Here is a 13,450-nt window from a genome sequence, read left to right on the forward strand (position 1 = left end):
CACTTTTGGTCTAGGAGAGTCAGCGTGGTGCAGAGGTTAATGTGTCAGACTACAGCAGGCTTTCTCAACCAGGGTTTTGTGAAACCCTGGGGTTTCTTGAGGGTCCTGGAAGGGTTTCCCAAATGAGTAGGGATGAGTTATTTTTAATATATTTTTTAAACTTGTTAAACATTGATCGGGTGATATGACCCTATATGGTCCTGTTGACCCCCCCGTGGCCAAAGAGGCGGTAAAGGGAGGGGCCTCATGTGGGCATGTACATGGCCCTGCTTACCTAGCTATGTTGATACATGCCTCTGTAACCGGTAGACTAGACTACTATAATGCATTATATTTGAAGCTTCTCTTAAAGACAATTCAGAAGTTTTAAATGTAAGTAATTGTACAGTCTGACCATGTAAAAGTGCTATATTTCAAAGAGCCGTTTTTTTGATAGAGGATTTCTTCCTTCTTTGCAACTTTGCACTGCTTCTGTAAGCTGCCTTGGGTCATTGAAGAAAGGTAGAGTTACAAATGTAGCAAATAAACTGAAGAATCTGATGAACTGTGCTGTAGTCGTCAAAAGTGTAAGCTTGAACAAATTCTTGTTTGTCTTTAACCAGCTGCTGGACTCCTGTTTATTTCTATTGCAACTGATTAACACATCTATCCCCTTGGCATTATTACTATATTAAAATAAAACCATTATTACCATGTAAACAGAAAATTTGCTCAGCAGAGGAAAGTTCTGTTATTTTTTGTTTTTTACCTTGACTTTCTATTTGCAGGGAATGTTCAACATGAACCCTCTCCTGCAATCTGCAGTGGCACTGCCCCTTCTACCACCTCATTCTCCTGTGTTTGTGAGTGTGAACCAGACCCAAGAGCCCTGACTATGAGCTACACTTCCCCCCCCCCCAAGCTGTGCCTCTTGAGAATTCTAGCAGACCAGAAGGAGTCTTGATTCTTCTACGTGGCACTGCTCAAGGCAAAACCTTTCACCTGTCAGACTTTGCACTTGCCTGGTGGCCTCATTTTATCTGAGCTGGTGTTACCTCTGCAAAGCAGCACAGTGTACGAGTGCAAAGTCCCACTGGCGAGTGTTTTTGCCTTGCCAGCATCTTAAAACCAGGCCAAAACTGTATGGAATCAAGCCCGCAGTGCAGGAGAAGCTGCTGGCTTCTCTTTTCAGTCTGTTTGCTCATTTCCCTTTAGGCTTATTTCCCGTAACAAATTGATAAGTGAAGACAGATAGCATCTGAAAGAGGCAGCTGGTGTCTCTTGTGTGTCTGACTTTTATTCTCTACCTGCCATTGGGCAGCCTTCAATGTTCTCAGCTAGCAGACCACCACATTATGTTCATAGATGAGCAGCAGTTTAACTGTGGCTTCTTGCATCCGTATTGACCTATGAGTCGTTATGTTAATTGGTGTCAAGGCCAGATTGGGGCTGTGAACCAGTGATACCCAACTCTCAAGTTTGAAGTATGACCCTGATTTCCTGGTCCCCTTCTTGTAACTGGAGCCCAGTAGGCAGTTAATTCCGCTATTTTCATCAGATGGCTCAGGATCCTAGTACTGATACTGGTTCTGACCTGTCCGGAGACATTACATTGCTTACTGATAGGACTGATGTTGCATGTCTCTCCTGTGTCCTAAGAAGGGGCTGAGACTTGACTACTCAATCCTAACTCAGTAAGCTGTCCCAGCCACAGACTATGAGAGTGCCAGTTCATGTCCAAGATGCTCTTCTACGTGGCACTGCTCAAGGAAAAACCTTTCACCTGTCAGACTTTGCACTTGCCCGGTTGTCATTTGGTTCTCTCTGGTATAACTTTGATGCTTCCACCAAAGCCCCTCAAATCTGGTGCTGGAATTTAGTAACTGGAATTAAGCATGTTTTAACTGTGTGTGATAGGAAGGGATGCGGTTAAGCAAAAAACATACATGGTGTCTTAAATTTTGATGGAAGCCACCTGGCAAGGATGATATTGTCTACTTTGCTAGATAGTTTCCGAGAATCTAAATCTCTCCCTTCCTAAAGTTGGTAAGAACATGGTGTCACCTGTTTAATTATACTGCATTTTTATGAGGCTCAGCAAATTAATCAGCCTGAAAGACCAGTACCAATCTCTGTAAGATTCTAAATTGTGCTTTGCTTTCAGTTAAAATCATGGGTTTGTTTTTTTTTTAATACATCTGCTGGAGGAACCTGTCTAGGTGCTCCTGAGTTCTGATGAAATAAAAAAGTTGGCTCTGGGCCCCTTTTCATTTGAAAAGCCTGTTTATTGCAGCCTTTTAGGTGAACTTTCTTTTTGGGAGGAGGGAGTCTCAGCTGTTAAATTCATGCTTCATAAGAGCCATCAAAACACCATTAAATGTACAGGCAGCTCTAAAGAAAAATATTTTCCATAGCACATTGGAAGTATCATGGAAACTGTGGCTTTGACTGACATCACCCAGCAGTTATAGTGGCACCTGCTCTTTCTCTAAGTATTTGCAGCCAGTGCTGGGAGCATTTGTGCTGTTCCTATCCTTCCCAGTGGAACGCAGAACAGCCGTGCCCCAATGTGGGACCTGCTATGTGAAACAAGTTCTATTGGGCAAGCCTTGGGACCGCAGATCTCCACAAAGATGCCAAACGCTTGGTGAACCAATGGGGTCAGTAGCAGCAAGCGTTATGAGTTACATTAAAACTTAACAGGAATCAAATTCTGAGTAAAATGCCTATGCTTTATTAAACCATGCAATGCTAAGCCTGTTGATTTAGATGAACAAAGGGGTTCAATTCCACACTGTAACAGCCCCATAAGTGAAAATGTCACAGTCAGAGAAAGACGGGAGGCAGCAGTCTTTTGAGATGTCCATGGCCTAGATAGTTTTACGTTCTTTTAATTTCTGCCTGTTGTTTTAAACAACTAAATTCCATCCTATATAATTGAATTAATGAACTTTGTTCAAAAGAGCTCAACACCCTGAGCAAGTCTAGGAGCATTCCCTGAGGTTGTTCCAACCTCAGGAAGCATGATTTACATAGAAATCTCCCAGTAGCCTTCTCTGTCTGTCCCATAGACAGGTTATGTATTCTAGAGCAGTGGTCTCCAACCCCTAGTCCGGGGACCGGGACCGGTCCTTGCATCAGTTGGTCCTTGCATCAGACCGGGCTGCGGCTCCTCCTCGTCCTCCTCCCCGGCTGCTGCCTCGTGGGCTGCCCTGCCACTCTGCCACCGGTTCACCTTCAGTGCTCTCCAGTAGCCGCCATGACTGGGGCTCCTCCTCAGCGTGGCACTGCTCAGCTGCTGCTGGCAGGGGCGCCGGTGGGAAAGCAAGTGGAGCAGGGGCTGAGGCAGCGGCGACGTCCCTCAGCAAAAGACTACCCCCCCATGCCTTAGTAAAATTGTCAAGCGTTGACCAGTCCCCACTGATAAAAAGGTTGGGGACCACTGTTCTAGAGCACTCTTAAACTTCGTGGCATTCAATGTTGGAATTTAATCCATTGGTGCAAAGTCTGGTAAGGATTGTGTTAAAAGGAAATCTGTTGGCCCAATTGTGTAATATGCTTTCCAGGGCTATTTTTTTTAAAGGTCCCTACAAACTTCAGAATTTGTGTTCTTTACAGAATATACAATAAACTTTGGGGTCTAGAATACTGTGGGGTGTTTTCTCTCTTGCAATTCAATTGATCCCACGTTTTTGACTTTTTATCACCATTCAAAACTTGGCAGTTATAACGATACTCTTCAAGGCAAACTTAAAAGAAAACAGAACAAGGGGGCACAGATCAGTAGAATAGCCCAGGTGGCATTTTTCCACCCATGCCAAGCCCTATCTGTACCTAGAGCTCTAGCCACCGTGATCCACAGGTATCCATGTGACGGTCACTTCCAGGCTAGACTCCTATCCCCGAAGTTACAGCTTGTTCAAAATGCAGCTGCTAGGGTGCTTACGAGTTCATTTTGGAGTGCTCACATCCAGCCAGCACTGAGTCAGCTGCATTTGTTGCTGATTGCGTTCTGAATCAAGTTCAAGGTTTTGGTGTTGACCTTCAAGGTTATCTGGGCGCTGGGCCCCACATATCTGAGGGACCACCTGTGTCCTTATGCTCCCCCCAGGGCTCTTCACTCTGCAAGTTTGAATCTGTTTTTAGTCCCCAGCCCACAGGAGGTATGCCTGGCCTTGGCCAGTATCAGGGCCTTTTTGGTCCTAGTCCTGACATGGTGGAATGAGCTCTGGGAAGAGCTAAGAGCCCTGACAGAGCTAACACAGTTCCACAGGGCCTGCAAGATGGAGCTCTTCCACCAGGCATTTGGTTGTGGCCAGGCTGTGGAAGATCTTGGGTCCCTCCTTGGAATGCACTGGAATATCAAGGGCTAGATGGGCAAGCCCTTCCAAGGCTTTCAGGTGGTGCAGGGGCGCTATTATATTCTGGACTGGTAAACTGAGAGGGGGGGTTGTAGCTGGGTTTGTGTTTGTTTTATTCACTGTTTTATTGGGGGGGGTTATTCTGAATCGTCACGAGGCAGCCTGGTCTGGAAGTTTGTTTGTTTGTTTATTTATTTATATTTTTATACAGCCCTTCCCAACGGCTCTGGGCAGTTTACATACAACATTTTGGAACATTCACCTAGAACACTATGAAAATCAATATAACAGTATAACAATAACAACACACCAACTGGAGCAATTAGAACGGCACTTCAACAATAACTTTGACAATCCCTCAGTAGGTTCTGTCCCTCAGTCTGGGGGGGGGGGCACCTGTAGATGTTATGGGTCAGTCGGTCCCACCAAATGCCTGGTGGAAGAGCTCCTTTTTGCAGGCCCTGCAGAATTGTGGAAGTTCCGCCAGGACCCTGATCTCTTCGTGGAGCTCATTCCACCAGATGGGGGCCAGGACTGAAAAGGCCCTGGCCCTTGTTGAGGTCCGATGTGCCTCTTTAGGGCCAGGGATCCACAGCCAGTTGGAGGTGGCGGAGCGTAGAGCTGTTCTGGGGGTATAGGCAGGGAGGCGGTCTCTCAGATGCACAGGGCCCAGACCGCATATGGCCTTAAAGGTGATTTCCAAAACCTTAAGCTTAATCCAGAATTCAACTGGGAGCCAACCGAGTTCTTGGAGTACCGGCCGGATATGAGATCTCCATGATGTCTTAGTGGCAGTCAATAAGTCAAATAATCAATCATCAATATATATATATATTTAAAAAGATAGAAGAAGAAGAGTTGGGTTTTATAGCCTGCTTTTCACTATTACAAGTGGCTTACAATTGGTCTTTTACGTCCGGAATTAGAAGAAGAAAAGTAGGTTCTTGTATGCTGCTTTTCTCTACCCAAAGGAGTCTCAAAGCGGCTTACATTCGCCTTCCCTTTCCTCTCCCCACAACAAGACACCCTGTGCGGTAAGTGAGGCTGAGAGAGCCCTGAGATTACTGCTCGGTCAGAACAGCCTTATCAGTGTCGTGGGGAGCCCAAGGTCACCCAGCTGGTTGCATGTGGGGGAGTGCAGAATCAAATCCAGCGCGCCAGTTTAGAAGTCCGCACTCCTAACCACTACACTAAACTGGCTTCCTCTACACCAAGCTGGCTCTCTTTTGGAAATTATAGAAAAACTGATTCTAGGTCAGTTTTTCTATAAGCGGCATAAAAGAGAGCAATGAAGATCTGGGAATGGTGTGTGTGTCTTTTTTATATTGTCCTTTGTTATGAAAACTGCTTATTACTATTCATTTATTCTGATTACTGTTCTTTAAGGGAATGCCTAGATTTTCTTAGGAAGGGGCTTTAACAGTCTTCAGTCTTTCACTTGTATAAAGTTTAACCTGATTACTCTTACTTATGTGCTTGCTGAGACCCTCAGTTTTCTCTTTGTAGACGTCATTAGCATTCTTGCCTAGCACACGTTTTTCAATGTACTTTCCAGTTTTAGTCCTTAATAACATTGAGCACCATGCTTAACCAATGGCGCAGTCTGTGGCAGAGTCTGTGTGACGCAGTGGTGAGTGGCCAGCTAGGATCTGGAGCCAACTGAGTTCGAATTGCTGCTCTCCCTTGTAAGCTTGCTGAGTGAACCTGTGCCTGTCACTGACTCCCAGCCTAACTGACCTCATAGATAGGCCTCATCGGGTTGTTTCGAGGATAAAGCGCCGGAGAGAGTGTTGTAAGCTGCTTTGGGTCCTCAATGGGGAGAAAGCCAGGGTTTAAATGAACTAATTAAATGTGTATTAATTTCCTGGGACCCACTCACTGGATTGTGTGGAAGTGCAGGCTTTTCAGACATAATTTTTAGTGGCAGCTCTTGTGCCTTTCAAAACCTGTATCCTTGAAGGTTGAGTGATATTCAAGCGGTGTTCAAGTATCCCCTCCCATGCATTCAGGGAAGCAATTTTCATGTGCTTGTGGATTCTGATCTGTGAAGTTCGGTCATATAACTTTGGCTTTTAAAAGGTAGTTCAGGATTTTGCAGAGCTATGAAGAAGGCTTTCATTAAGCAAAATCTCTTGGACGAGGCATACATTTACACGTTTTATATGACTATAAGTTAGGGTTGAATCTGAGCCAATAATGTACTCCAATATCAAGGGAGAAGAGAGCAATGTATGGAGTTTTGTAATAGCTGTTGTGTAGTTCCAGGCTCTTCAGGCCTGAACAGATGGTAGTGTTACAAGCAGGTCATTACCCATGGTTATACATGTTCGCTCTTTGCTGTTTCCATTCAAAAGCCTCCTTTTAAAAACTTAGTCATTAAACTGTGCTTCAGGCTGAAATTTGATTAGCAAGCTTGTGGGGCAGGTGCCTTGTGGTATTAAGACTCCCCCCCAAAACACCCCAATGAACCAAGAGGTTTGATCCCAAAGAATAGATCTTGTGATCGCTCTAGCAGACTTTGTAGTGGGTGGTAGCTGTAGTAGAAAACAAGTTTCTAACATCCTTGTTGGAGATTGTTGCCTGATCTTGGAGCTGTTAAAACTCCAGAAGGAAAGTGCAGTGCCCTCTCCCTCTGATAGTCACAGTCATTTGCTGGTTTAAGCTTTTCAGGGTAGTTATTTATTTATTTACATTTATATACCACCCTCCCTTGCGGCTCAGGGCTATTTACAATGGAACTTTCATGAAAACAGTAAGTTATAAATAAACGTATTCAACATATTTAACATTTAAAATGTTTAGCAATAAATTCACAGTTAGCTGTGATTCAGACTCTCCTCCCCCCCCCCTTCAAAGGACCTCTGTAGAAGCCTTCTTGAGGTCCAAGCAAGAGAACAAGCCTGACCAGGAAGATATCGCATGGCCAGTCCTGGTCTGATTTATATAGGAAGTTTTCATACTGTTTAAGCTGGTTAATGTAGCTGGTTTAGCTGCTTAGCTCCCTTCTTTGGCCAGAGTACAATGATGGCTGAATCCCTACTTGATGCCTTCTTGCTTTAGGACCTGCTGTATGTTTTTCACTATGGAAACCTGCAAACTCAGGAGAGAGAAGGTACAACTTTTCCTGAAGGAAGTAGCTGCCCTGTTAAGGAGACCAGTGCCTTTGTGTGTGTGTGTGTGGGGGGGGGGGGGCAGAACATTTAGAAATTATTCTTCCATATATCTCCATCTCTTAAAAGTTATCCTGGTAATTATTGCCAGATCCAAAAAAAGCTGCAGGGTTTTTTTTTTGTATGTTTTTAGTCTTTTCCCTGGACTGTCAAGATTTGTCTCTGTTACTCTACTCACCAACTTGATCCAGATGTCCCCCATTCTTTTGCCTGTGCCAAATATACAGTTGCTAGAAGCATTGTGGGTTTTTTTAAGTATCTAGGAAACAAAAAGCATTAAAGTTTTGCAATGTGTCAGTCTTCTTTGTTTGTTTTTGTTCTGTTTTGCTTGAAGAGATTTACTTATGTGATCACTTGCATCAGGTAGTTGAGCTTAAGTTGCTTACCTTAAATAAATTCCAGTCTGAACAGTTAACTCTTGTACAAGCTTTTCTCAAGACTCAAATGCACAATAATGCCTGACACATATTGTGCTCAACTGGATTTGCATTCAAACATCTGTCCGTCATAAGAACTTGCCTTAGACAGCACTTTGTTTATGGAAGGAGTGTGAAGTAGCTTCCAATTTTTCTCCTGCCCCATTTCTGCCGGCATAAGAATACATGGAGCTGCGCCACCACTATTATTATGACATTTAGTTTCCACCCTATCTTGAGACTCAGTTTCCTCTGGCAAAAGGAAGGAGAGGTACCAGCAGGGCTCCCTTGCAGTTTTGAGTGGCTATCCTGCAAGGGTGTTCCTCGGATTTAAGATGAGTTCTTCGGATTTATGTCTGACTGTGACTCTGGTCGTATAGAGATGACCAGTATCTCAATCCTCAATATCACTGAAGGCTGGATAGTGCTTGAGAGGAAACTGACCGGGTTGGGATGGGAGAAGACTGTTGAGCAATAGAAACGGACAAGTAAGAATGGAAAATCTGCCTCAGCGGTGGAGCTTTTGCCTTCAGAAGGATACAGTGGGCTTGCAAAAGTATTCACACACATCCTTTGGGGTTCGTCCTGTTTTGTCTCATTACAACCTGGAACTAAGTTGGTTTGAGGGTGGTTTAGCATCGTTTGATTCCCACAACATGCCTACCACTTTGAAGGTGCGAAATATTTTTATTGTGACACAAACAGTACCCGAGAGCCTTTTCTGTCCTGGCCCCCACCTGGTGGAACGAGCTCCCAGAGGAGATCAGGGCCTCATGTAGCTAAAACAGTTCTGCAGGTCGACCAAAACTAAATAATGGCTACTGGGCCCCAGTCCTCCCCCACTGGACCCATGTGACAGACTGGACCAACCATGTGCCTGTTAGATTGTTCATTATGCTAACCGTTATTTCTCTGTTTATTGTTGCCATTACTGTTATCTTTCATTCATTTAATCAGTGAGTTTAATGTACTGTTCTGTTACATTCCATATGAACCGTTCTGAGCATTTACAGAAGGGTGGGATACAAATACAATAAATAATAAAATAGAAATCATGACTGTGTATAAGTATTTGTCCCACTTGCTGTGACACCCCTAAATAAGATCTGGTCCAACCACTAAACTTCAGAAGTCACATAATTAGTTAGGGCCCACCAGTACACAATCCAAGTGAAACATGATCTGCCATAGGTTGTCTGTTCTGAAAGGCCCCTGACTCTGCAGCACCACTAAGCAAGCAATGTGAAGACCAAGGAGCACTCCAAACAGGTCACAGAAGTATAGATTAGGAATGGGTTATAAATGAATATCCCGAACTTTGAATATCCCACGATGCACCATTAAAACAAAATGAAAAGAATACAAACCTGCCAAGAAAAGGCCACACTCTGAAACTCAGACTGGGCAAGGAGGGCATTAATCAGAGATGCAACAAAGACACCTAGGATAGCATGGCTCATTGTTTTATTTCTTTTTTAAAATTTAGTGTGTGTGTGTGTTTGTATCCATATACACACTCACACAAACCTTCCCCCAGTTTCATTTATTTTTACAAATTGGGCTCCTGAAGTCATTGACAGCACTCAAAAGTGTTTATATTTATTTATTTAGATATTTGTATCCTGCTTTTCTCCCTGAGTGGAGACCCAGCATGATTTACAGCATCACTCTTCTATCCTGTGCTTACAACAACAGCCCCCTGAGATAGGTTAAGCAGAGTTGAACTGGCCCAAGTTTACCCTGCAAGCTTCCTTTCCAGAGTAGGGATCTGAACCTGGGTCTCCCAGATCATAAGTTCAAACCGAATTAAAATGGAATACTAAATCCTGCTTGGTTGGGGTCTGGATCCAGTCACCATGGAATGGTACCAAGCTGCTGGCACCCCTGTCTTTGATAACTGAAGCTGGTAATTGGGGTATTTTTTCAGCAAGAGCTGTATCCAGGGATAGTGGAGACATAAACTCGTTTGGATAAATCTTATTTCTGTCATGACGCTTTTGGAAATGCAACCAAATGTGAACTGTAACATTATGGAGCATTAGTTTTTACGGATGTTATTAATTCCAGCCGGAAGTATATTCACAGAGTAATATTCTTTGAGCTTAGCATTCAAGTGTCTTGGGTAGCAGGGAAGGATGAAGCATCACTATTGCTTAGTAAAAGTAGAACAGAAGCCTGTGCAAATGGGGAGAGAGATGGTGCCATGTCTGCAACAGAAAGTCTAACCTCATTTCAAGGATTCTAAGTTGTCATATTCATCTTTTGAAATATTTATAAACCAGTGCTCTGACCTGGATTGCCCAGGCTAGCCTGCTCCCATCAGATCTTAGAAGTTAAGCAAAGCCAACTGGGCTAGTACTTGGATGGGAGACCTCCAAGGATTTGGGAGGTAGTTCCTCCAAGGAACACTAGGGGTCATGATGCAGAGGCAAGAATTTCCAAATCACCTCTGAAAGTCCCTTACCTGGCTGCCAGACAATCCTTGGATCTCCTGGTCACACTATACAAGGTGTACAATAAATAACAATGACAGTACCCCAAGGTAGTAACTTTCTCCTTGAACCTCTTGTGATGTGGTCCCTTGGCAAACCGTGGCACTTGGGAAATAAATGAACGGTGGCTTCCTTTTGCTAGTATGCATAACTGCTTCTCCCATGAGTGAAACTGGCATGAAAGAGAGCTGGAGCAGAATGGCTCAGCTGGCTGCTGTTGGTGTTTGTTTCCTCCCCAATGTTATGGTCCATCAACCTGAAATAAAATAGCTCTCCCCTGGCAGTGCTAATGGCAACACACCATCCTTGCTGTGGTCTTCAGGGGAGGCTGAAGTCGCTCCATGCAGGAGACTTGTTGAAAGTACTGCAGAGGGCAGGAAGGTGGTTTCATGACATTCTTCAGCCCACCCCAGTTTTGATTAGGACAAGGTGCACGTATGCACAGGTTACTTTCCTAGAACTGGACTAGGATCCATGGGACAGCCTCCTAATTTCTTGCTCTGGCTTTGCTTCTGGGGCAGAACCCAGCTGATTCTGTTGCAGAAAGGTAATAATACCTTTCACTGGGTATTATGTATTTACTTCCTTATTTCTCTCCAAAAATTACTTCTGTTTGCCATTTTATCCTCACAAATCTGACACTCTTAACTGCTGCACCCCAGTAGTTTTGTGGTCAGAGGGCCCACTTTTAGTGGTAGGTCTTTGTATCCCCTTGAATAGCAGCACACTCACTGTTTAGTTTGTATATTTAGCCCTGAGTCGAGGTGGAGGGTAGGTTCTGCCTTAGGAGCTGTCATCTAGCTGTTGGAATTGCAAAATTATGCTTTGAAAACAAACTGTTAATGGTCTTATTCTCTTTGCTCAGATGCAAGCTGGAACAAAAGTGCATGCCAGCCCAGGAGGCCTCTGGTGGGGGGGCACTTGAGGTCGTTGGATGGAGTCCACCTCCAGCGCCTGGATGGATTTCACTCTGCCCATTCTTGTCGAGTGGCTTGTTGTCAGAGCCCTGACTGTGATGCTTTTTGGCTTGTGGGCAAAATGTGTATCCAGGTGAAATGCAACAGTCCTCCCGGGTGTCAAGCAATGCAGACCAACGCTACAGACTCCATCTTAGTGTTTGTAAAGAAGCCTGGCAATGCGTTATCCTCCCAGCCTGCAGTGGAGAGGAAAACTCGGCTTCCCAAATGGTTGGACTGGAGGGAGAGCCATGCAAGAAGCGATGCAAGGATGCGGAGGTCCTTCCAAGACCAGCGGACTCGGAGAGCGCACATAGCAGATCATATTGGGGGCTCTTTAAAGAGGGATGTAAACTCCGTCAGTGGCAGTCCTGTGAGCCCCCCTGCTCCATCTCAGCCCTTGGACAGTAAGGACTCAGCAGAGCCTCAAGCTTCAGGGCAAGACACCAACCTTCCCAGAGACCATGAGATTCCAGAAAGGGTGCTGCTGCACAACAGTAAAGATCTAAATGGTTCAGAATCTCAGAGCCCATCTCTTCCTGTGGCTAATAATGTGAACAGCCCAAACAGCCTTGCTGGGAGCAATGCTGGGATGGTAAGTGTCGGTCCTTAGTGGTGGCATCGTGCATGCTAACAATAATACTAATTCCAATGTACACTATACTTATTTCTGTGATTTGCAACATCTCTGAGAATTTGTTTTCTGTCTCCTGAGTTAGACAGATAAGCCAGGTAAGGGAGAGTAATATGCCCAAAATTCCCACAGTAAATCAGGGGCTCAACTGGGGTATAAACCCTGTTTCCAAAAGTATATTTAGTGGGCTGTGGTCAGGTATGTGTGATTTTATCAGCAGAAAACACACTTCTGGGAATTTGTTGGTGCATCATTCAGCAGTTTCAATACCACCTTAAATATTGCTGAATTCCTGTCCCATCCTCACTGACTAAACTGAACTATATTTTGTTACTAAAGGAGGGGCAGACGCTTGCTTAGAATGATGGTAGTGTTTCCCAGGCTTGTCTGTGTGTCAAGCGGATGGAATGCCCTGCCTTTTCTGTGAAGTTATTTTGGCCTATATTGGGGGAGGGAATCAGTTGGACAATCTCTTTTCGCTTCCCTACTATCATTGATGGTGGACTCCTATATATTTCCTATATATTTGATCCATCTTTACTGGATATGTGAACTTGGAGGCTTGATTTGCTTGAAAACCTAACAATGAGCCTTCTTGGGAACTGTGGAGGTGCCAATTTTGTTGGCAAGCCAGACCCATATGTTGTTACTCATTCGCAAGCTATATTTTCTCAGGCATCTAAATGGGGAAGCAAATCTCACTTCGCTGAAGGGTGTCATGCCAGTATGGCCCAGTTTCTGAGTTATCCAACGTTTGTACATAAGTCTTGAATTGGCAGGTTGCTTCATACTTTACAAATGTTCAACCAGAGTGGACTTGGGCCTGCTGAGTGTTGCTTGCTCACTGGCAAGCATGCATCAAAGGGTCTTGTCATAAGCACAACCCCAAGTGACAGAATTCTGTCATGGCTCAGTAGTCCCCCTGTTGGGCTTAGAGTGTTAAATTGGTTGTAATCCTTGAAAACTAATATTTCCATGTACCTGTGCAGAGTTTACAAGTGCCAGATCACACCACACCTGTGATCTGAGAACTGCGAGCCTTGTTGAACAGGAGATGGCTGCAAGCCAAGAGACACTGGCCTAGTTTGTGTGTGTGAAAGAACCACGTGGCTTAACTCTGTCTTTGCTGATTCAGCTGGCCCTCCCTCCGTCCTTGGCTTGCTGGCTTTATTTAGTAACTGCTGCTTTGTTTGATTTTTATTTTATTTTTTGGTCTTTCATAGCCAGTTATAATGCTTCCTCAAAACCTGAACCCTCTGTCCTCTCGACACCTAGGAAATGATCCCGTGTAACAGAGGTTGCTTTCCTAAGGTTCATTCCAGCCTGCCCTGGATTGATGCGTAGCAATTTTCTGCAGATTCAGACTTAAGATGCTGTATTTTGTAACTCCTCTAATGCTCCAGCAGAGCAAAGATGGAGTTAGGACTCTTTGTGAAGCCCTC

At 44.5% G+C, this 13,450-nt stretch overlaps 1 protein-coding gene across 3 annotated transcripts in view; it reads left to right on the top strand.

Moving 5' to 3' along the window:
* The window catches only part of KIAA0319L (KIAA0319 like), a 63,396-nt gene that overhangs the window by 14,947 nt on the left and 34,999 nt on the right, over nucleotides 1-13,450 (top strand). For all 3 annotated transcript variants that reach the window (XM_077337575.1, XM_077337576.1, XM_077337574.1), the window contains one exon: nucleotides 11,284-11,969. In XM_077337575.1, the coding sequence (XP_077193690.1) occupies nucleotides 11,284-11,969 (686 nt within the window). The remainder of the gene's footprint in view (nucleotides 1-11,283; nucleotides 11,970-13,450) is intronic.

The sequence above is a fragment of the Paroedura picta genome, chromosome 5, assembly GCF_049243985.1.
Source record: "Paroedura picta isolate Pp20150507F chromosome 5, Ppicta_v3.0, whole genome shotgun sequence".
NCBI lineage: Eukaryota > Metazoa > Chordata > Lepidosauria > Squamata > Gekkonidae > Paroedura > Paroedura picta.